The sequence below is a fragment of the Cherax quadricarinatus genome, chromosome 3, assembly GCF_038502225.1.
Source record: "Cherax quadricarinatus isolate ZL_2023a chromosome 3, ASM3850222v1, whole genome shotgun sequence".
Taxonomy (NCBI): domain Eukaryota; kingdom Metazoa; phylum Arthropoda; class Malacostraca; order Decapoda; family Parastacidae; genus Cherax; species Cherax quadricarinatus.
Genome location: NC_091294.1, coordinates 27,241,383 through 27,267,262, shown reverse-complemented (window position 1 = coordinate 27,267,262; position 25,880 = coordinate 27,241,383). Strand labels below are relative to the sequence as shown.

Below are 25,880 nucleotides of genomic sequence, written 5' to 3'. Positions count from 1 at the left end.
GCTTTCTCTTGCAGAATCCTGGTTCGAACTGATTCTTCCTTGAAAATTACTTTGACAGGCCGTATCCTTCCACTCGCAAACCACCCAATTCTCTGAAAATTTGTCACCTGGGTCATATCGCCCTCACCTATTGTTTTCATGATGCCTTCAATCATTTTTTTCTCCTCCTGTTTTATTTCTTCAAAGTTGTCCCCCTTGGCTTCTTGGAGCCCGTACACAAAAACTGACCTCGCCCTTTCCTCCTCCCACTGAGTCTCCATCTGCTTCCTCTGAGGCATTTTATTTCCTTCCATTGACATGTTCTTGCCTTCAGTCCCTGTCATATCTGGAACTTCTATTCTCAGTGAACTGTCTTTCATGACCAGCTGTCCCTTGCTACTGCAGTTGGCTGTTAAAATCTCTGCATATAGTATACCTTCATTGTCTTCGGACCTGTCATTTGATCTTAGTGTACTCCTCGTCTTTTCCCTGGCCCCACGTGGGTCTGATAAGGCCTTCACGTACAGCATGTCTCTGTTGTTGCTTACCGTCCCCTTGTCTGCGCCTGATGTCACATCTGAATTGTCATTTGTCTCTCTAATCTGTTTCAGGCTTTGCAGTTTCTCTTCTAAACACTGTATCCTAGCTTCTGCTGCTAAGACCTGTACTTCCCACTTCCTGCACTCCTCAGCTATCCGCTTCTCCATTTTCTTACCAAGCTCTACTATCTTCCTTCCCCACTCTTCCTCCCTTTTTTGGAGCTCTAACTCCCAGTCTTTCCTCCCTGATTCGTCTACCAGATCTCTGGTTTTCCGTCCTCTAGAGCCACCTTTTTTTTTTTTTTTTTTTTTTTTTTTTTTTTTTTTTTTTTTTTTTTTTTACCACAGACAGAAGGCTAGAGGAGGGAGAGGGTGTGAGGGGAAGAGAGAAAGGGTAGAAAGAGGGAGAGAGAGGAGAGGGAAAGGGTAGAAAGAGGGAGAGAGAGGAGAGAGTATGGGAGTGAGGGATAAGACCAAGGGTGAGAGAGAGAAATGTGAGGGGGGAGAGAAAGGGTAGAGAGAGGGAGAGAGGGAGAGAGAGAGAGATAGAGAGAGAGAGAGAGAGAGAGAGAGAGAGAGAGAGAGAGAGAGAGAAAGAGAGAGAGAGAGAGAGACAGAGAGACAGAGAAAGGAGGGTGAGGGAAAAGGCTATGAGAGAGAGAAATGCGAGGGAGGGGTAGAAATATAGAAAAAGGGAGATGGAGAGAGAAGCCTATAGAGAGAGAGAGAGAGAAAGAGAGAGAGAGAGACAGAGAAAGGAGGGTGAGGGAAAAGGCTAAGATAAGATAAGATAAGATAAGATTTCGTTCGGATTTTTAACCCCGGAGGGTTAGCCACCCAGGATAACCCAAGAAAGTCAGTGCGTCATCGAGGACTGTCTAACTTATTTCCATTGGGGTCCTTAATCTTGTCCCCCAGGATGCGACCCACACCAGTCGACTAACACCCAGGTACCTATTTGCTGCTAGGTGAACAGGACAACAGGTGTAAGGAAACGTGTCGAAATGTTTCCACCCGCCGGGAATCGAACCCGGGCCCTCCGTGTGTGAAGCGGGAGCTTTAGCCACCAGGCCACCGGGCTATGAGAGAGAGAAATGCGAGGGAGGGGTAGAAATATAGAAAAAGGGAGATGGAGAGAGAAGCTTATAGAGAGAGAGAGAGAGAGAGAGAGAGAGAGAGAGAGAGAGAGAGGGGGAGAGAGTGAGAGAGAGAGAGGGAGAGAGTGAGAGAGAGAGAAAGAAAGAGAGAGAAATGTGAGAGGGGAGAGAAAGGGTAGAGAGAGGGAGAAAGAGAGGGAGAGAAAGAGAGACAGAGACAGAGAAAGGAGGGTGAGGGATGGGGCTATGAGAGAGAGAAATGCGAGGGAGGGGTAGAAATATGGTGTGTGTGTGTGTGTGTGTGCATGCGTGTGTGTGTGTGTGTGTGTGTGTGTGTGTAATTATGTATCGAATTATGTGTGGGTTTATTATGTGTCTGAAAAGTAGGTGGCTTGTGCTTGGAGTGTAATGTAGATTCTCAGTTGTCGCTTGTGTCTACAACCTCTTGTGACCTGACTCCCACCCTTACAGTGTTGCCTATGCTCGACCTGCTTATAGTGAGTTAATCGCCTTGTTCAATGGATTACCATTTGCTAAACCTTATTGAATACTTGAGTGCCTATTCTTTATCATGCTATGAGAGTTAGACCATTCACATTCAGCTTGGCAGTTAATTGGAACCTGGAACCCCACACCCAAACAACCACTCATAGGTGATACAGTACTTGTAGTGCAGCTGTAGCACTGTAGATTGTCCAGCTCAATGTGACGTCCTGGCGTAGATCCAGCTCGATGTACGTCCTGGCGTAGATCCACCTCAATTTCTTCTCGTTAATAATGTACCCTATTCACTGTATTTCTTTCACTGGTCACACGATTGTTTCACTTTATTATCTTTCTTGGGTGACACTTGACAATGTCGCCTTACACACTAGCCTGCCCACTCTGCGCCACAACGTTTTTATTTTCTAGATCACTTACAAAATTGTGGCTCTCCCCACACTTATGTGGTTCAGGCAGATTAAAAAGCACTTCTAGGATTGTTCACTACCCTGACACACTTAGCAACCCTTGCAGAACACTTAGGTAGCCCTCAAAAACACTTATATTCCTGGAGCACGGAAGGCGTGACTAGCGCGCTCGCTGTGTGTGTGTGTGTGTGTGTGTGTGTTTGTGTGTGTGTGTGTGCGCGCACTACTTTGTCAGTACCCGAAGATATGTAACATAGTTTGTCGGAATCCATGCAAGAGACAAGTCAAAAGGTTGTGCACATTCTTTAGTTGTGTATCTACTCATGCGTCAGAGAGATTTTAGATTTTGCCACCGAAGTGGCTAGTTTATTGTGCACCCCATATCCATCCTGTGGACGGTAGCGCAAGAGCATATGGATACACAAAAGGCCTAGAAACTAGGCCCCAAAAGGGTTAACAGGTGTACATATGGGTTTATATCTATATCTACAGTTCACTTATCTGTTACAAGCAAATTTAGGAAATTTACTTAGTATATCTTGTATCTTATATTCATTAATAAGATATCTTGACATGTCGCATAAGTTATTATACTGTCTGTCTCTGTATTCCTCAATAAGCGGACAATTAAGCACATAGTGTTCAAGACAGTGACCATATGCCTGATCACATAATTTACATTTAGTTTGATCATCATCCATGTGTCTCCCAAACTGCCAGAAGTACTTGTAACCAAGCCTAAGCCTGGCCACTACAACATCAGTCAGTCTGTTCACATTGCAAGTTGCTCCATAAACACACTTATCTACGTTCATGTTATTATAGTGGGTTATAGATCTACTCAGGCTTCTAACTGCATTCCTATAACAATCATTTTCATTATTTACTTCTCTCCTAATATTATTCCTAATGCTAGACACAGATATACCTAAGTTATATTCTACATTCTCCTTCTGGGTACTCTTCTTGGCTAACATATCAACTTTATCATGAAAGAGTAATCCAATGTGTGATGGGATCCATAGCAATTGTACATTAATCCCTTTGTCCCTGATTTACCTGGAGTTTACCTGGAGAGAGTTTCGGGGGTCAACGCCCCAGCGGCCCGGTCTGTGACCAGGCCTCCTGGTGGATCAGCGCCTGATCAACCAGGCTGTTGCTGCTGGCTGCACGCAAACCAACGTACGAGCCACAGCCCGGCTGATCAGGAACTGACTTTAGGTGCTTGTCCAGTGCCAGCTTGAAGACTGCCAGGGGTCTGTTGGTAATCCCCCTTATGTGTGCTGGGAGGCAGTTGAACAGTCTCGGGCCCCTGACACTTATTGTATGGTCTCTTAACGTGCTAGTGACACCCCTGCTTTTCATTGGGGGGATGGTGCATCGTCTGCCAAGTCTTTTGCTTTCGTAGTGAGTGATTTTCGTGTGCAAGTTCGGTACTAGTCCCTCTAGGATTTTCCAGGTGTATATAATCATGTATCTCTCCCTCCTGCGTTCCAGGGAATACAGGTTTAGAAACCTCAAGCGCTCCCAGTAATTGAGGTGTTTTATCTCCGTTATGCGCGCCGTGAAAGTTCTCTGTACATTTTCTAGGTCGGCAATTTCACCTGCCTTGAAAGGTGCTGTTAGAGTGCAGCAATATTCCAGCCTAGATAGAACAAGTGACCTGAAGAGTGTCATCATGGGCTTGGCCTCCCTAGTTTTGAAGGTTCTCATTATCCATCCTGTCATTTTTCTAGCAGATGCGATTGATACAATGTTATGGTCCTTGAAGGTGAGATCCTCCGACATAATCACTCCCAGGTCTTTGACGTTGGTGTTTCGCTCTATTTTGTGACCAGAATTTGTTTTGTACTCTGATGAAGATTTAATTTCCTCATGTTTACCATATCTGAGTAATTGAAATTTCTCATCGTTGAACTTCATATTGTTTTCTGCAGCCCACTGAAAGATTTGGTTGATGTCCGCCTGGAGCCTTGCAGTGTCTGCAATGGAAGACACTGTCATGCAGATTCGGGTGTCATCTGCAAAGGAAGACACGGTGCTGTGGCTGACATCCTTGTCTATGTCGGATATGAGGATGAGGAACAAGATGGGAGCTAGTACTGTGCCTTGTGGAACAGAGCTTTTCACCGTAGCTGCCTCGGACTTTACTCTGTTGACGACTACTCTCTGTGTTCTGTTAGTGAGGAAATTATAGATCCATCGACCGACTTTTCCTGTTATTCCTTTAGCGCGCATTTTGTGCGCTATTACGCCATGGTCACACTTGTCGAAGGCTTTTGCAAAGTCTGTATATATTACATCTGCATTCTTTTTGTCTTCTAGTGCATTTAGGACCTTGTCGTAGTGATCCAGTAGTTGAGACAGACAGGAGCGACCTGATCTAAACCCATGTTGCCCTGGGTTGTGTAACTGATGGGTTTCTAGATGGGTGGTGATCTTGCTTCTTAGGACCCTTTCAAAGATTTTTATGATATGGGATGTTAGTGCTATTGGTCTGTAGTTCTTTGCTGTTGCTTTACTGCCCCCTTTGTGGAGTGGGGCTATGTCTGTTGTTTTTAGTAACTGAGGGACGACCCCCGTGTCCATGCTCCCTCTCCATAGGATGGAAAAGGCTCGTGATAGGGGCTTCTTGCAGTTCTTGATGAACACGGAGTTCCATGAGTCTGGCCCTGGAGCAGAGTGCATGGGCATGTCATTTATCGCCTGTTCGAAGTCATTTGGCGTCAGGATAACATCGGATAGGCTTGTGTTAATCAAATTTTGTGGCTCTCTCATAAAAAATTCATTTTGATCTTCGACTCTCAGTCTGGTTAGCGGCTTGCTAAAAACTGAGTCATATTGGGACTTGAGTAGCTCACTCATTTCCTTGCTGTCATCTGTGTAGGACCCATCTTGTTTAAGTAGGGGCCCAATACTGGGCGTTGTTCTCGATTTTGATTTGGCATAGGAGAAGAAATACTTTGGGTTTCTTTCGATTTCATTTATAGCTTTTAGTTCTTCCCGCGATTCCTGACTCCTAAAGGATTCTTTTAGCTTAAGTTCGATGCTTGCTATTTCTCTGACCAGTGTCTCCCTGCGCATTTCAGATATATTGACCTCTTTTAGCCGCTCTGTTATTCTTTTCCGTCGCCTGTAAAGGGAGCGCCTGTCTCTTTCTATTTTACATCTACTCCTCCTATTTCTTAGAGGAATAAGCCTTGTGCATACATCGAGTGCCACCGAGTTAATCTGTTCTAAGCATAAGTTTGGGTCTGTGTTTCTTAGTATATCTTCCCAGCTTATATCGGTTAGGACTTGGTTTACTTGGTCCCACTTTATGTTTTTGTTATTGAAGTTGAATTTGGTGAATGCTCCCTCGTGACTAGTCTCATTTTGTCGGTCTGGGGCTCCTCGCATACATGTCTGAACCTCAATTATGTTGTGATCTGAGTATATTGTTGCTGATATGGTGACATTTCTTATCAGATCATCATTGCTAGTGAATATGAGGTCTAGTGTATTCTCCAGTCTAGTAGGCTCTATTATTTGCTGGTTTAAATTGAATTTTGTGCAGAGATTTAAAAGCTCGTGTGAGTGTGAGTTTTCATCAGAGCTGCCTCCTGGTGTTATTACTGCAACAATATTATTTGCTATATTCCTCCATTTTAGGTGCCTTAAGTTGAAATCCCCCAGGAGCAAGATGTTGGGTGCAGGAGCTGGAAGATTTTCCAGACAGTGGTCAATTTTTAACAGCTGTTCCTGGAATTGCTGGGATGTTGCATCCGGAGGCTTGTAGACTACCACAATGACTAGGTTTTGGTTCTCGACCTTTACTGCTAAAACTTCCACTACGTCATTTGAGGCATTAAGCAGTTCTGTGCAAACAAGTGACTCTGCAATGTACAGGCCAACCCCCCCCCCCCCCCTTTTGCCTGTTCACTCTGTCACATCTGTATAGGTTGTAACCTGGGATCCATATTTCATTGTCCAAGTGATCCTTTATGTGGGTCTCAGTGAAAGCCGCGAACATTGCCTTTGCCTCTGCAAGCAGTCCACGGATGAAAGGTATTTTGTTGTTTGTTGCTGGCTTTAGACCCTGTATATTTGCAAAGAAGAATGTTATCGGACTGGTGGTATTGTTGGTACTGGGGGGGGATTTTTTTTCCGGCATTAGTATCTGTATCTGTTGGTTTGGAGTGGAGGCCATCGACTGTGGTTCCACTCCAGGAATGACTGGATTTGGTGTACGATTTCTGCCATTTCCTGCCAGTTTTTTTTCCTTCCTGGCACTAAAAAACCTCTCCCTCTTGAGTGGCTGTGGCTACCCAGGTTTTCCCATGGCCTGGATGTTTTGTATCTTTTTGTCCCCTTTAGATGGTATGCCTGGCAATTTAAGTTATAGCACAGTCTTTCCTGTACTGAAGAGGTACACATTTCAGGGTGAAAAAGCTTACAGGAAGGGAGTTTGCATTTTCCTGTTGTCATATGGGCATGGCATTTTCTAGGGTGGTCATAGTTGCACGTCCCGTCTGTTTTTCCAGATTTCCCATGCCAGCAGATACCAAGTGCATAGTATGTGCACAGGCTTGGTTTCCGCTTGCCTTGGGTTTCTGTGACTGTATTCCCTGTTGGTGCATGTTTCCCTGTCTTACTTCTATCCTCCCTAGCACCAACAATGGAGCTCTCACCAGTTGTTTTTGGTAATTTATCCTCACTATTGCTATTGGAGTCCTCTTGTTTGCTATTTCCTGCGGTATTTCTAGTTTGCAATATTGGTTTTATCTTATCTTTGACTACACTTGTTTCCCTACTATGGCTCCTGTCCCCTATGAGGTCATTTATATGTATTCCTTCCTGCGTATAATTCCCGACTACCTGGACAAAATCTCCAGCTTCACCATTACTGTCTCCCAGGACAGTATCTCCAGCTTCACCATTTCTGTCTCCCAGGACAGCACCTCCAGCTTCACCATTACTGTCTCCCAGGACAGCACCTCCAGCTTTACTATTACTGTCTCCCAGGACATCACCTCCAGCCTTACAGTTTGTGACTACATGGCCAGTATCAAGGGCAGTACCATTCAGCCCAGACTTTTTATGTTTACCTGGAGTTTACCTGGAGAGAGTTCCGGGGATCAACGCCCCCGCGGCCCGGTCTGAGACCAGGCCTCCTGGTGGATCAGAGCCTGATCAACCAGGCTGTTGCTGCTGGCTGCACGCAAACCAACATACGAGCCACAGCCCGGCTGATCCGGAACTGACTTTAGGTGCTTGTCCAGTGCCAGCTTGAAGACTGCCAGGGGTCTGTTGGTAATCCCCCTTATGTGTGCTGGGAGGCAGTTGAACAGTCTCGGGCCCCTGACACTTATTGTATGGTCTCTTAACGTGCTAGTGACACCCCTGCTTTTCATTGGGGGGATGGTGCATCGTCTGCCAAGTCTTTTGCTTTCGTAGTGGGTGATTTTTGTGTGCAAGTTCGGTACTAGTCCCTCTAGGATTTTCCAGGTGTATATAATCATGTATCTCTCCCTCCTGCGTTCCAGGGAATACAGGTTTAGGAACCTCAAGCGCTCCCAATAATTGAGGTGTTTTATCTCCGTTATGCGCGCCGTGAAAGTTCTCTGTACATTTTCTAGGTCGGCAATTTCACCTGCCTTGAAAGGTGCTGTTAGTGTGCAGCAATATGTTCCCATCTGTTGTAGAAAGCTTCCAGGTTTTCTATGAAAGCAGCTTTGATGTTGTCCTCTTTTAATACCCTTGTGATTTTAGTCCACAGATTTTCCTCATTTGGGCATACCCAGAAACACTTCTCTGTTTTAATACTGCTTGTAGCTAGTTCTGGGATATCTGCACAAGGGGCGTGACACCAATTTCCACAAAAATGACAATTTATCCATGTGGAAGCCCGTTTGTTTGACTGACCACAGACTACACACAGCTTCATAATGATTTGAATGGTTGATTTACTGCAATTCTACTAGCAACCTCTTGAATATTATATTAATAACCTTAAATGAAGCTCTAGCTATTTGTATTTCTGTTTCTAACTCTTTTTGTATATTGGACAGCTTACCGTCACGTTCCTGATTTTTAATGTTTGTGTTTATAAGGGCGCCTACAACCCCATCCGTTTACAGTCTGCTTTATTGTCCAACGAAACTGTTTGAAACCAGTCCCGGCTTCTCCAATGGGAATGTTGTTGGAGTCATTATATGAGTCAAGAGTCTTCAATGATGACATAGATTCAGAAATGATGATAGAGTCAAGCTCAGTGTCATAGGTTAGCTTTAGCGCAATTAGGATTGCAAACAATGTAGACGCCCAGTTGTTAATTCTTATGCATAACTCAACAAATTTATTATCGTTCTTAACTAGGGAGGTGGCAACAAGAGCAGATGCAGCCCTGCCAGAAGACAGGGCTCCCAAGAAGCAATGAGTTTCTTGGGAGGGAAAAAAAAAACTATATTATAGGCAATCAAAACAGAGTTTTGCAGGTGACCAACTACGACAATGCGTTTATGCGTGATGCCCGTACCTGGTCTTGATGTAGAGGAACCTCGTACAAGTGTTGCTCGTTGTGTTCCTGGGAGGAGAACACCGGCATCACAGTCTCCGCCTGCCGAACCTCCGACCTCACTAAAGGTGTCTTATAGGAATAAAAAGAAGAGTATATTAGCTTTAAACCCAAATAATAAATAAATTTTTACCCTCCTTAGAACTTATGAAGAAAGAAAGTCTTGATTTTTTTACAACCTCTCTGCAGTGCCACATAGTCTCTGTAAAATTTATAAAGAAATAGTAGAGACTATACTAATTATATATAAAAGCTACAATGAAACCTGTGCCTCTTTGTAAAAGGGTAGGTAGGTAGGGAGGTAGGTAAGACACATTACCATTTTGATATTTCACCATTTTGATATTTCACAGGTAGGTAGGGAGGAGGGAAGAGGGAGGACAGTCGCCTAGATTGCATTCACATGGCGTACAGCAGACATAGTGAGGGAAAACACAAATTGCAACTATTACGGAGACAACGTATTTGTATAGACATGACAACTACCTACATTAAAGTTGTCCCAATAAAATTTTGTTCAGCAATATCTCTTTCCTTACTTCACCAACATCACCTTAAAACGTCACCACAACTCACAAACATGTAGATGGGAAATGAGGTACGGTTGGAAGGGATGGTCCTGGTGTTGGAGGTGTTAGTGGTGGTGGTGATGTTGGAGATGGTGGTAGTGTTGGCGGAGATGGTAGTGGTGGTGGTTTTGGCGGAGGTGACCAGTTCTATGACGCAGGAGACACACAGGGTGTGGAGACAAGGCATCATCTTGGGAGTTCTGTTTCCTTCATCATACTGTTCCAGACACACTGGGCAGTCCAGGCTCGTCTGTCACAATTAAACAAGAGCCACTCTATTTATTCCGATTGTCACACTCGTCCCATTTATCTAATAAAACAAAACTAATATAATAATGTAAAACTTACATCAGTGCAGGTTTCTCAAACCTTTCATTCATTGGCCCCATTCAGGAAGCAGTAGCTGTTTTATTTTGAAATAGTTTACTTTATTTGAGGAATCCCACAAGACAATATTATATACCGAAAGGTATATTTCTCTCAGCATATATATGCTGGGAGTCAGTTTTAATCACTGTCTAAGTATTCTTGTCCAGTAATGGAAGGTTACGTTCAGGCTTAATTAATGACCCTAGTGCAGCCGATAGGCTTTAAACCCCATTAGGAAAAATATCAGAAGTTAATAACTTGAGTTTACCTGGAGTTTACCTGGAGAGAGTGCTGCTGTTTACCAAATAATTTTAATTTTGTAACACTAATCACAACAACTACTCAAAACTGAAACTGTACGTCATATATATAGTCAATATTTCATCACTGAGTGGCCCTCCAAAGAGAATGACAGAATTGCTGAAACACATAAACTATATTTGTTATATATACGTCACAGAATCACTGATAGGCTCGGAACTACTAAACGCCTCATATGATGTAGTTTAAGTTTTGACAGTAAAGATCGAGAACCAAAACTTGGTCATTGTGGTTGTATACAAGCATCTGGATGCAACTTCCCAACAATTCTAGAAACAGCTTTCGAAAATAGACCACTCTCTGGAAAATCTTCCAGCTTCTGCCCCAACATCTTGCTCCTGGAGGATTTCAACTTAAGGCACCTAAAATGGAGGAATGTAGCAAATAATGCTGTTGCAGAGATAACCCCAGGAGGCAGCTCAGATTATAACTCTCACACACACGAGCTTTTAAATCGCTGCACCAAATTCACCTTAAACTAACAAATAATAGAGCCAACAAGATCGGAGACTACACTGGACCTCATCTTCACTAACAATGATGATCTGATACGAAATATTACCATATCAAAAATAATATAATCATATCACAACATAATAGAGGTTCAGACATGTATGTGCGGAGTCCCAGACCAACAAAACGTGATCAGTTACGAGGAAGCTTTTCACCAAGTTCAACTTCAACAACGAAAACATAAGGTGGGACCAAGTCAACCAGATCCTAAATGATATTAACTGGGAAGATATCATAACACGGATCCAAACCTATGTCTAGAAAAAAATTAACTCTCTGGCACACGAGGTATGTTCAAGGCATATTCCTGTAAGTAAAAGGAAGAGAATATGTAAACTAAAAATATACAGGCGGTCCTTACGCAAGCGAAGGCGAAGAATAACAGAGAGACTAATAGAGGAGAATATATCTGTAATACGAAGGGAGGCACTGGTCAGAGAAATAGTATAAAATTAAAAGAGTATAAAAATTATGCCACTTTAATGCTATAAGACTGTCACAATAAGATTTTACACTAACAAGCTAAAAGAAATATATATAAGACAAAACTATAAAATTATAATCAGACCCAACACTAAACCATTAGGGTTTAGCTCTTAGTTTGATTTTATTATTATAATTAAAGAAGAAGAGAGAAAAAATTGTATTAAATATAAAATGTTTCTAGGTACAATGTCAGGAAAGAGGACGTTTCCTGACGCGGGTCTTGATCATATGACGACCCGTAGCTGGAGCTTTTGGTCATCTGACCAAGAACTTCCCCTGGCTTACCTATTTAAAAATCACTGTTATAATTATAACCATTAGGAATTTTTAGTGATACCCGTATTTTATGTTGTCAACATCCATTATATACCAGTTTCCATGTGACGTCACATGATTAAGAACATAACTCTATATGACCAAAATACTCTAGCTATATACTTGTCCAAACTTCTTACCACTACAGATATCAGTACTAGAACTCAACACACAACTCAGGATATAAATAACCATAATTTAAACCTAGAAGATGATTGATCACGTTGACCCTGAACTAAACCTCCATAATCTGACACCCAATCAAAACCTATTGGAAAGTAACTGCCTTTATTACACAGCATCACAAGCCAGCACTATCCCAAACAATGCTAAAAGTCTATCAGTACTTAACTACAACATCAAGTCCTTAAGAAAACACTATGATGACCTCCTGGCACTCCTTGAATCACTAAAGGCACCCTTCTCCTGCATTATTCTTACTGAGACCTGGCTTAAGCAGGACACAATAGATATCTACCCTCTACCAGGATACACAGCAATTCACAACTGCAGACCAAACCAAGTTGGGGGTGGTATTGCAATCTATTACTCTAACCAATTATCTTGTATTAGCACCACTTGCTTTAGTGATGAATATGGAGAATACATTTTTGCTAATTTTACTGTAAAAAACCTTAAGACACCTATAACAATCGGTGCCATTTACCGGATACCCCAAACAAACATCCCAAATTTCAGTGAGAAATTAAAGTCACTAATAACAAACAGACAAATGAATAAGCACCACCTTCTCTTAGCTGGAGACTTCAACATCAACCCTGGCTTACTAGATGCTCAGCCTGTAACTGATTTCATCAACAATAAGAACAACACACTTCTCATACCAACAATAACTAAACCAACCAGGCTCACTGAGACAAATGCAACCATAATAGACCACATATGGACCAACATACTAGCCCCCCTTAAATCAGGGATAATCACAGATAGCACTACAGACCACTACCCTACCTTCCTCCTGACAAACATTAGTAAACCAACATTTGAATACAACAAAGTCTCATTTAGACTCCATGATGAGGCCTCAATAAGGAAGTTCACAGCTGACCTAGAGACTGTTGACTGGCCTACAGAATTCTCCAAGGCCAATGGTATTGATGACTGGACAGACATTTTTCTTAACAAATTACTTAGACTATACAACAAACATTGTCCTATAAAAACGAAACAGATCACAAACAAACGGCTTGGTTGCCCATGGCTAACCAGCACCATTCTGAAATCCATTGACAAGAAACACCAATATGAAAAGCAATATAGACAGGGCTTAATACACAAAGATATTCTTAAACACTATTCATCAGTTCTCACCAAAGTAATGAAGAAAGCCAAACAACTATACTACTCCAGTAGATTCACAGACACTAGAGGAGATATAAAAAAGACCTGGAAAACACTCTCTCAGATTCTAGGGACCCACAAACTGAAAAAAAACATGAATATTGTCCTAACTAAACCTAATGAAACACCACTACATCCCACTGACACAGCTAACAAGATAAACAACTTCTTCTCAACCATAGGATCTAATCTCGCCAATAAAATCCCACATACCAATGCCCATGCCGGGGACTACCTAGATGGGAATTTCCCAAATTCCTTCTATCTTGCATCAACTGAGCCCACGTAAGTCACCGAGATTATAAAGTCACTTAAAAATAACTAACGGAATCTGTCTCATGTCCCACCATTACTGTACAAGCGAGCGGCCCATGTCCTTTCGCATGCTATTTCATTACTTTTTAACAAGTCACTAGAAACTAGCACCTTCCCGAAACTACTCAAGATGGCAAGGGTTACACCAATACATAAAGGTGGTGACCCTACAGACTTAAACAACTATAGGCCAATATCAAACTTACCATTGCTATCCAAAATCTTTGAGAAACTCGTGCACAGGAGACTATATTCATTAATAACGGCACAAAACATACTCAACCCCTGCCAATTTGGATTCAGGAAAAATAAAAGCACTAATGATGCAATCATAAAAATGCTAGATCTGCTTTACACAGCATTGGAAAATAAGGAATATCCACTAGGAATTTTTATTGGCCTAAGAAAAGCTTTTGACACAGTAGACCACGACATCCTACTCCACAAACTTGACCATTACGGTATAAGAGGCCATGCGCTTGCTTATTTCAAATCTTACCTTACTAATAGGTATCAGTATGTCACCATTAAAGACACAGCATCAACAACACGGCCACTTGATACTGGAGTTCCGCAGGAAAGTGTCCTTGGTCCCCTGCTCTTCCTCATATACATCAATGATCTTCCAAACGTATCCCAACACCTGAAACCCATTCTCTTTGCTGACGACACGACTTATGTCATCTCTCACCCTAATCTTGCCACCCTCAACACCATTGTTAACGAGGAGCTGATCAAAATATCGACTTGGATGACAGCCAATAAACTTACGCTTAACACTGACAAAACCTACGATATTATGTTTGGTAGCAGAGCAGGAGATGCACAAATTAACATTAAGATCGACAACACTCTAATTACCAGACATAATGAGGGCAAATTCCTAGGCCTATACCTTGACAACAACCTGAATTTCAGCACCCATATCCAACACATAACCAAAAAAGTATCCAAAACGGTTGGGATCCTCTCCAAGATACGATACTACGTGCCGCAAAATGCCCTTCTCACACTATACCACTCACTTATTTATCCATACCTCACCTATGCTATTTGTGCTTGGGGATCAACTGCAGCAACACACCTAAAGCCAATAATAATCCAACAAAAAGCTGCAGTAAGAATAATCACCAAATCCCATCCCTGGCAACACACCCCCCACTCTTCATAGATCTAAACTTACTCCCTGTTCAGTACATCCACACTTACTACTGTGCAATCTACATCTACAGGACCTTAAACTCCAATATCAACCTTGACCTAAAACGCTTTCTTGATAGTTGTGACAGAACCCACAGGCATAACACCAGACACAAACATCTCTACGACATTCCCCATGTCCGACTAAACCTTTACAAAAATTCAATGTATGTCAAAGGCCCTAAAATCTGGAACACCCTACCTGAGAACTCTAGAACTGCAGACACATTCATCACCTTCAAAACTACCCTGATACACCCCGTCAACTAACTACACGAATACCACCTGGTGGTTCACACTTACACTCACTCACCCATTTGACCATAACCAGAAATATTAATCTCAATCTTAAAATAATGAATCCTGTGATACTCCAATACTGAAACTATGTACTGTGCCAAAACAAAAGCATTCACATTGCTAAACTCACAAACTAATATTTAGTCACTTAGCCATAATACCAACTTATCTCATAATTTGTAATATTTTAAAATTAAGAATTAAACTAAGTCTGCCCGAAATGCCTAGCCATGCTAGGTGTGATACACTCTGTAATCATTATTTTATTACATGTAAACCACACAATAACCAAATTCTGTAAACTCAGCATTGTAATCCTTATAGAGAATAAACTTTGAATTTGAATTTGAATTTGAATAAGAAAGAAGGAACACTGCAACAGGCCTACTGACCCTTTCGGAGCAGGACCATGTCTCCCCCAGGATTAGCCCAATGACCCACCCAGTCTGGTCACCTCCACTCAAGGAAGGAGCACGGCACTAGATCCAGCAGCACAAGCTAGTCAGGTCCAACTCACACCCACCCACACCCACTCATGTATTTATCTAACCTATTTTTAAAACTACACAACGTTTTAGCCTCAATAACTGTACTCGGGAGTTTGTTCCACTCGTCCGCGACTTTATTACCAAACCAGTGCTTTCCTATATCCTTTCTGAATCTGATTTTTTCCAACTTGGAACCATTGCTGCGAGTCCTGTCTTGGCTGGAAATTTTCAGCACGCTATTTACATCCCCTATATTTAATCCTGTTTTCCATTTATACACCTATTACCGATATATTGCCGGTCAAGTCTCCTGTGAGCACCAACAAGTGTCTGAAGCTTAATTAATATCACACATCAGCATTATTAAACAATAGCAGCAACAATAATAATAAATTATAATTACCTTCTCTTCTGAATCCATCTGAAGCGTTTTAACATGTACAATTTACCACACTCCAATTTCAACACTAGTTAATAGTACAAACAAGTCCAAATCCTCTTAATTTCACTTCTTTGTAATTTTTCTTCTCATTGTCATCTTTTAGCACTAAACACAAATTGATTCGTGATAAATTTACATTTCAGTGGAACTGATATCACTATAATTCCCCTACACTGTTTTCCTGCGTCAACTCCTGCCTTAGTGTGCACGTCAGTTGCCCTGTCTTCTAATAATGTTATTTCCCCCTATAATCTACCTTGTCCATAATTACTATCTCATTTGCTTTGTCTGTTTTCGTAAGGTGAAGTCTGGGATCTTTCCTTAATTCATAGTATAACTTTGAGGACAATTGTGTTGTAGAGGTGTGAGCAAAACTCACACCTCTACAACACAGTTGTCCTCAAAGATTTGTAAAGTTTATACCATGAATTAAGGGAAGATTCTAGACTTCACCTTACGAAAGCAGACAAAGCAAATGCGATAGTAATTATGGACAAGTTAGATTATAGAGGAAAAATAAGCATGATATTAGGAGACAGGGCAACTTACTCGCCTCTTACACTTCACCCCATCAAGTCTAGTTCAGTCAGTAGTGTTGGTTTCCGTCAAATCTACATTCCCTTATCAGCACTGTATCTTCTAATCTTTCATTACTGATTATCTAGAGTCCGTTCAAGGCTACAGTCACGCCAAGTGGTTACGCAAATTGTAACTCACTGAGCTCGCACAGCTGTTGCAAAATCATTTACACAAATTCATCAACGAACAGTAAATTATTCTTATAATCATAACTAAGTGATAAACCCACAAGGGTCATGCAGCAGTGAACAGTAAAGAGCATCAGTTCTTACAACCAATGAATGCGATAGCGACAATGAAATAGGTAGATGCTATAATTTTTTAGTTGGAAATTATGGGGACGAGGTTCACAGGTACAATCCTGAAATATTTCATCCACATAATTTGAGTGGGGGGGGGCACAACTAAGCAACAATTTATTGTACTTACCAATTGTAGTATATATATATATATATATATATATATATATATATATATATATATATATATATATATATATATATATATATATATATATATATATATATATATATATATATATATATATATATATATATATATATATATATATATATATATATATATATATGTATATATATATATGTGCAATAAGATCACAGTAAACAGGTGATTTCAAAATATGCAAAACAACCACTCTGAAAGAATAGAGAAATTCATTCCAAGCGCTTTCGTGACTACTCACATTATCAAGGAACTATGAAAGTGAAGCATCCAAGGAAGCTATTTAAGGAGTCCGGCCAGCACCTCACTATAAGATCCCACAACGGTTAAACACGTGACGCGCGGCGAGCCAACTTGGATAGGTCCTTTGCACAACTCACCCCCAAGCTATTCTACCCAAGAAAATTTAAAAATTATTTGTCCAGTGTATTATTAAATTCTTCCCAAATTCTATTAATTATAAATGGATCTAATTTATATAAACCAAAGGAAATATTCATATTATTGTCAAAACTGCTTTTTATGAAACAAGATTCAATTATATTCCTGTCGACCATGGACTTGCTTGATACTACTTTCTCAACTTTTTGAAAATCAATTGGATGGTTAAAATCTCTTACATGAATAAATAGAGCATTGGAATCTTGTCCAGTTCTAATGCTATATTTATGTTGTTTTAATCTTAGTTGGAGATTTTTACCAGTTTGACCGTAATAAACTTTATCGCAAATTTTACAAGGAATCTTATAGACACATCCATCAGCATTTTGGGGGGAATTCTTCATCAAAAGTTTTTTTTACTGTATCAAGATTTTTGAATACAACTTTAATATTAAAAGTCTTAAGAAGAGAAGGCATATCAACCAAGTTTTCATGGTAAGGGAGAACCAACATATTTTTAGTTGAATAAGGCTGGTTGCCCCTTTTTGGATTATAAAAAGTGTTTCTAGCAACTTTAAAAGATTTATCAATTACATTTCTTGGGTATTTTAAATCATTACCTATTTCATAAATTTTGGATATTTCCTCATCTATGAACTCAGGACTACAAATTCGTAAAGCTCTCAAAAACATTGATGAGAAAACAGACAGTTTGACTCTATCTTGATGCGAGGAATAATAGTGGACATAGGAACAGTTATTTGTAGGTTTTCTGTAAATTTTAAATTTGAATTCATTATTACCCTTAATAATTAAAACATCTAGAAAAGGCAATGAGTTATTTTCTTCAAACTCAACAGTAAAGTTTATAGAATGGGCTAAGCTATTTAATTTTCCAAGAAAATGGTGTATATCTACATTTTTGGGCATAAGACACAAAATATCATCAACATATCTGAACCATTTAGCTCTATTAGGGAGGATTGTGTTAAGCAACCTTGTTTCAAAAAATTCCATGTATAGGTTACTAAGAACAGGTGAAAGAGGATTTCCCATTGCCATACCAAACTTCTGAGTGTAAAACTTATCATTAAATACAAATTTTGCATCAACAATGCAAAGTTTAATAAGTCTAATGATAGTAGGAACTGGCAATGGTAAATCATAGTTAACGAGTTCTTCAGATAAGAAACTTAATAAATCATCAACAGGAACTTTCGTAAACAAGGAAGTAACATCAAAACTAACCATGTTAAAATCATTTAAGTCAGTCAAGGAGCTTAATTTATCAACCAAGTCTATGTTGTTTTGGGGGGTGAGGGGTGGGGGTGGGTTGGGGTGGGGGTCGAGGGGGAGTGGGGGGCGGTTTTGGAGGTGGGGGCGGGAGGAGGGAGTGGGGGCGGAGGGCGGGGGGCGGGGGTGGCGGGGGGTCGGGGGGCCGGGGGGCCGGGGGGCGGGGAGCGGATGATTGTAGTCATATATAAACTTAAGTAAATTTACTTACATGATTCATTACCTTTGTACTTAGTTCAGCTATCAAAACTTTGGGGGCCCAGTTCCTGGACACATTATGTACCTCTTTAACCTTTTGACTACTGTACTGTAATACAATATAATACAATTATAATTACTTCTGAATATTTCCGTTTAATTTCCTTGGTTAGCTCAGTCGGTAGAGCGTCAGACTGTAAATAAGAGGACGGCGGTTCGATCCCCGCCTGAACCTTTCTGTTTATTAATAGACAGTTGTTAATTAAACTTAATTTGAGTTAATATACATAACTAAGTATGAGAGTGAGAGTCAGGATGACTTGGTCATCATTGTTTGTGTAAGATCAGAATAAAGTGAAGCAATAAAATCCTCCATAAGACAACCTTCACTTGCAAGATCATCTTCTTGTGGTTCGTACGTCAGCTTGCGTGCGGCCAGCAGTAACAGCCTGGTTGATCAGACCCTGATCCACCATGAGGCCTGGTCTCAGACCGGGCCGCGGGGACGTTGACCCTCGAAACCCTCTCCATGTAAACTCTCCAGGTAAACTCCAGAGTGAGTTTGTTGGTCGTCATCCAAGCATATATCTTTAGCAGTTCATTGTTTACAGTGTTTCCAAGCACAGCTGGGTCTGAGTGGGAGTAGACATGTAGTGTCATCTGCGAATAGAACTGGTTTAAGGAGTTGGGATGCATTGGGGAGATCGTTGATGTAGATGAGAAAGAGGAGTGGGCCTAGGACACTACCCTGGGGTACAGCTGAAGATTGAGACACTTATGCAACATATGGGAATCTTAATTAAGGAAACGTTTCGCCACACAGTGACTTCATCAGTCCAATACAAAGTAGAAAGGCGTAAGGAGAGGAGGAGTTTGAGGTAATCAGTCCCTCAGCCTGGAGTCGATGTGTTCAGTCCATCAATCTTGTAGATTGATGGACTGAAGTGTCTCAGTCTTCAACTTGTCGGTTTTTGAAACCATTCATCACTCTTACAGCTACAGGTTGGATAGCGGAGTTGACTCCATTTGCATGTACATACTGGTGTATGTTGTTAAGATAGGACTTTAGGTAGTCAAGACAATGTCCTCTTATGTCGTAATGATTCAGTTTGAGGTGCAAGAGATTGTGGTCAACTGTGTCAAACGCTTTTCTTAGGTCAATAAAGAGCCCCAGGGGATATTCATTTTTATCGAGAGCTGTGTATATTAGGTCAAGCATTTGTATAATAGCATCATTCGTGCTTTTTTTTGGTCTAAATCCAAACTGGCATGGGTTAAGTATGTTGTTGGATGTAAGGTAGGAGTAAAGTCGCTTGTGTATTATTTTTTCAGATATCTTGGAGAGTAAGGGCAAGTTTGATATGGGTCTGTAATTGTTCAAATCAGTTGGATCTCGTCCTTTTTCAATCGGGATGACCCTTGCTGTCTTGAGTATGGATGGGAAGGTTGAGGATGCTATAGATTTGTTAAACATTGTTGCAATAATGGGTAACAGTTCAGATGCAGCTTTTATATATATGAATGGCGGCAAGTTATCTAGGTCACCTGATTTGTTCTTTAATGATTTAATGACGAGTGAGATTTCAGTGGGATTAGTTGGAGCTAGAAATAAAGTATTTGGATAGTTGCCAGTGAGGTACTTGCTCGGCTGAGTATTTGAGCTAGGAATTTGACTTGCTAACTTTGATCCTACAGTAGAGAAGAAGACATTAAATTTGTCGGCCGTGTCTATAGGTTGCATGTGAGGTTCATCTGGTTTAGTTAAGTTTATCTCTATTTCCAGTCGGTTTCTTTGAGCCCAAAATTTTGGAGAGGGTTTGCCAGGTACTTTTCATGTCACCTCTCATTTCACTAAATCTATTTTCATAATACATTTGCTTTGATTTACGTATTAGTTTTGTGAGTATTGATGTGTATCTTTTAGTAAATTCTATAGTAATTAAGCCTATTCTGAACTGTTTTTTTAATTTGGTGTTTTATGTTAATAGATTTGAGGATACTTTTTGTTAGCCAGGGGCTGTTTAGCCTCTTTTCTGTGATCTGTTTCGTTTTGATTGGGCAATGTTTGTTATAGAGGTTTAGGGTGTTATGTAAAAAAAAAATTGATATCTTTATCGATATTATTACTGTCATCTAGCTCTCTCTGCCAATCAGTGGCACCTAGTGCTAGTTTTAGGTTGCTATCGATGTCTCATCATGCAGGCGAAATGAGATCTTTCTTGTTTCTTGAGGCAGTTTAGATAAGTTGGTTATGAGAAAGGTAGGGTAGTGGTCTGTGGTGTTGTCTGTGATTATACTTGCTTGTAGTCGGGATATCGTGTTGGTTCAGATATGGTTGTGGAAATTTATTTGGTCCAAATAGTTCCACAGCTCAGATCCAGCATGAGCGTCTGGTCGTCTGAGCCGAGCGACCCTTAAACCCTCCCAAACAAGCAAGGCATTCTCTGGTTGGCGGTTGGTAAGCTTATTTAATTTATAGATTTACTCTTCAGGGAAGGAGTAGGTAGGTTTACTGGTAATACACTAATATTAGGTTTACTAAGGCATCTGTAGATAATGATAGAGTAGACCTAAGACCTTAACATAGGTAGTAATAGGCCGATAATGTAGGCAAACATTAGGATAAGTTAGCTAGGGAGAACTGGCAGCCCTAGCTTGAATGGCGGGGCGCAGGTCACAAAGACAGAATAGCGTCCTTCTTACGATAGACTTCGACTAGACAAGACGTGCCGTGAACATCAGGCGGCGCCCCCACGTGTCTTCACATCTGAGACCTGGGGAAATCTGGTAGAGACACCTCGATGTACCGTAGATGATCTCCTCCATCAGCCCATACAGTAAGACGAGATATTCACCTTTTTCCGTAGGATCTGGCCAGTGACTTAGGAGATTTGTGGGTTGAGTTAACTGAGGGCTCGGCGTGCTACAGAGAGAGTATGCCCAGTAAGTACCAGCGTCTCAGAGTCGTCTGAAGCTAGCGTCTGAGTCTGCATAGTTATACTAGGGGATACATACCCTCTTGGATATAGGAATTTCTGAGGTGCAGGCAGGACACTAATAACGATTGAATATTGCAGGAATTAATGCTCCCGGTTGCACGTGGTTCCCAAGGGGAAGTCCAAGGGGGCTAAAGCTAGGCTTAGGAAGTTGAAGATCAGGATATATGCTGCAACACCAAGTAAGTTAGTCCTTTATACGTGCATGCAGGCGAGGTTTCTTGCAATACCAATCATTTGTGAAAAAATCTGTCCTATAAGCCACTTGTGAGGCTGAGGTACCCATCTCAGAGCTCGGTGTCAACAGAGTTTGCCAGGGTAGGCGACTCACTTGGAGGCAGCCCAGACAAATTTTCACAAAGTGGTCCTTCGAAAACCGGATGTGGAATAGCTAGGTTAAGCTATCATAGCTAGGCCACAGTTAGGAACCAGTTTTACAGAGTTAGGTTAAGCTATCATAGCTAGGCCACAGTTAGGTTAAGCTATCATAGCTAGGCTACAGTTAAGAACCAGTTTAACAAAGTTAGGTTAAGCTATCATAGCTAGGCCACAGGTTAAGCTATCATAGCTAGGCCACAGTTAGGAACCAGTTTAAAAAAGTTAGGTTTAAGTTAGCACACCTAGGTCAAAGTTACTCAGAGGCTAGGCCAAGCTGACTATACACAGAAGTTGTTATTTGCAGTAATTTACAGGCAGGCCAGGTAGGCTAGAGAAGCTTGTGAATTTAATTATTTACAGTGATTACAAGTAATCCAGAGTAGGAGACTTGTGTGTTAATTACTTACAGTGGATTTGCAAGGTAGCCACAGTTAGGCTAGGCTTGTGCAATATTTACAAAAGGTTATAGTAGCTAGGACAGATTTAACCTAGTTATTATTTACAGGGAGTTATAAAGCCAGGTTTAAGTTATAGCACACTAGCTAGGTTAGGATTTACCTTATCCAACCATCCACGCTAAACAGAGTAAGCTGGGCACAGTTAGGCCAAGCTGTTTACATACATTATTTATTTACTGTTTCACAAGTTGAATTGTTGAATTTGCTTGTGTTAACCAAGTGATTTAATTTGTACACTGCACTTTTATTGTGATTTTCATCATCTTTGATTCATGTTAATGTGGGATTTGTGAATTATACCTGAGACTAGGTTAAGTCCTGTAATTATTTGCTGGCATTGTACAGTTAAGTGCTAGGTTAAGCTTTCACATCGATACACATTTTGATTGGGATTTGAGAGCTAACAGTGTACATTTTTGATTCATAGTAGAGTCAATATAACAAAGGGAATTGTTAAGCTTGTTGAGAAGCCTTAAGACTCGTTCATTCTTACCTAACACCGTGACGTGCTGTGGGGTGGACTGGGTAAAGTACAATTAGTGTCACACTCCTCATTAAACTTCGACAATGGCAGATGGGGGTTCAGGAGAGTCTGGTTCAGTGCTAACAAAGTTAAAACGATCAGTAGCAGCATACAAAGGGCATCTGAACAGAACGCGTAACAGGTGCAAGGCTACTTGCCAACGCAGTAATGTAGACTGCGATGATTTGCAGAACTGCTTGAAGAGTTTGGGGGAAAAGTGGGAAGCCTATGAACAAGCATTCTCAGCATATGAGCTACAGGCTATTGAGGATGAGGAATCCCAGGGAAGTCTTCAGCAGGCTGTGGACGAATTCACTAAGGATGATGTAGATTGTCATCAGGAGATGAATATGTACAAAGATAAGTTAAGTACATTAAAGGCTAGTATTCCAAGGATGGTGTTGAACACCGCAGGTACCCCAAACAACCACACACCTGTCAATATGTTGCCCAAGTTGCCCCAGCTGAATTTACCAACGTTTGACGGAACCTTAACAGAGTACATTGGTTTCTGGGATCAGTTTAGAGCCCAGATAGATGACAGAAATGATTTGTCAGATGCCGTCAAGTTGCAGTATTTGCGGTCGCAGCTCAAGGGTAAAGCCTTAGATCTGGTCCGGCACTACCCGATTACTGACGCTAATTACCAACATGCCAAAGACCAATTAGAAGACATGTTTGGCAACACTGAGGAGATAAAGGTAGCTATACTTTATCGGTTGTTGGATCTAGAGGCTTGCCGACATGACCGTCAAAGTCTAGAGAAGTTCCGTATTGAGGTTATGAGCTTGTCCAATAGTTTCAGAGATTTGCATGATGAGAATGATTCAAAATGGATCCTTAGCCAGGTGATTCAGAGGAAACTGGCTAGCACGACAGTGCATGAGTTACACTTAAAACATCGGACGAATAGGTTCACGATAGACCAAATTGTTGAAGGGTTAGGGGATCTCATATCTCACCTGAGCATAGGTCAGGGGGAGAAATTACCTACCAAGGAGAAGTCGGTCGACTTCCCCAGACATTCGAGAGATAGACCTAAACCACCTCCCACTAAAGTAGGCACGTATTATGCCCAGGGCGAACCCTCCACCCACAGGGCCAAGGGAGAAGCCACTAAAGCGGCCAGTATGAGACGGTGCGTGTTTTGTGATGAAGAACACGCTAGTTCAGGGTGTTCAAGCTTCACCACCTATAACCAAAGGGTTCAACGGCTAAGAGAGTTGAGACTTTGTTTCAAGTGTTGTGGAGAACATTTTGCCAGGGACTGTAACACCATGCTCAGGGAGTGTCGGGGCTGCCGGAAGGGAAAGCACCACAGTGCACTGTGTCCTAATGATGCCGGATTAGCACAAGTTAAGGAGAGCAAACCGCAAGAAAGGGCGGAGAGCAAGAACAAGTCAGAAGTAACGATGAGTGTGGTGAGTACGGCACCGAGAATTTGTTCTGGTGAGCAATTTCAAGGCTCGGTGGCCTTGCCCACCATAATGGCGGTGGTCGCGAACGGGAAGAAGTCTGAAACAACCCGTTTGTTCTTCGACAGTGGGGCACAGAGATCCTTCATAGCAGAGAGTCTAGCCACTAGGTTGAAGCTGGAGACAGTTGGTAAAGTTGACATGAAGGTGGAAGGGTTTGGTGGGGAAGTCCCACGCAGGTCTTATCCAGTAGTCAATGTGACGGTCAGGTTAGCCGGGCATCGACGGGAAATTTCAGCCTTGATGGTGAAGAGGCTGCCCAATATCATTACCACTAGGGGACTGGCTGAAGCAGTCAAACGTTTGAGGGAGTTGGGTGTGAAGCTAGCAGAACCAGACATTGCTACAGACAATGTTAGTAATGTAGGCATATTGGTAGGAGGGGATTACCTAGACGAGTTCGTGTCTACGAGAAGGGTTATCAAGGAAGGTGTGGGCCTGTACAGGACTCCAGCGGGGTACATCGTAGGAGGCAGAATACCAGCTCACTTCCCTGCGACCCCGGGAAAGGAGGGCTCTGGTATTACAGCGACTGAGGCTGTACTGGTGATGCAGATTGGTGTGCACGAAGGCCTGTCAGAGGCGCAAGTTGGCATATCCGACAGTGAGCCGGTCCATAAACTATGGGACCTGGATGTAGTAGGGATTAAAGGTGACCAGCCGCCCCCCGAACACGAAGAGACGTATCGAGATTACTTGAACCATGTGCAGTTCAGGGACGGGCAGTATTGGGTGCGACTCCCATGGAAACCGGGCCACCCAACGCTGCCCACTAATTTCAAGAGGGCACGTGGTCAGTTGAATTCATTGGTGAACAGCCTGACCAGGAAGGGTCTGGTGGGGAAATATGATGATATTATTAAGGAACAGCTGGCCCTTGGGTTCATCGAGAAAGTGCCCAATGCCAGCCCTGGGGAAAACACCCATTATCTTCCACACATGGCAGTCACCAAGGAGTCGGTAACCACTCCCATCAGAGTAGTCTTCAACTGCAGCTCGCAGGCGAGTCCCCGAGAGCCATCGTTGAACGACTGTCTGCTCACAGGGCCCTCCCTGACGCAGAAATTAGCAGATGTGTTGTTGAGATTCAGGACGGAACAGTACGCCTATGCGGCAGACATTAGCAAAGCCTTCCTACGTATTGGGTTGCAGCCACAGGATAGGGACTACACAAGGTTCTTGTGGCTGGCTAACAGGGAGATGCCCAAGCAAGGGTATGATACCTATAGATTCAGGGCAGTGTTGTTTGGTGCCACTAGTTCACCATTCCTATTACAGGCTACCATAGACTACCACCTTGTGAACTGTAACAGCCCGCTTAAAGAATTACTGAAGACCCTATTTTATGTAGACAACATGCAGGGTACCACCTCAG

General features: G+C 41.9%; 1 protein-coding gene across 1 annotated transcript in view; it reads right to left on the bottom strand.

Moving 5' to 3' along the window:
• LOC138853424 (uncharacterized protein DDB_G0284459-like) overlaps window positions 1-16,365 on the bottom strand; it is a 28,988-nt gene extending 12,623 nt beyond the window's left edge. The window contains exons 1-4 of the mRNA XM_070089915.1: window positions 16,312-16,365; window positions 15,724-15,867; window positions 9,659-9,901; window positions 9,044-9,154 (exon numbers count right to left, since the gene is read on the bottom strand). Of these exons, the coding sequence (XP_069946016.1) occupies window positions 9,044-9,154; window positions 9,659-9,901; window positions 15,724-15,741 (372 nt within the window). The 5' untranslated portion in view covers window positions 15,742-15,867; window positions 16,312-16,365. The remainder of the gene's footprint in view (window positions 1-9,043; window positions 9,155-9,658; window positions 9,902-15,723; window positions 15,868-16,311) is intronic.
• Between the last annotated feature and the right edge of the window lie 9,515 nt (window positions 16,366-25,880).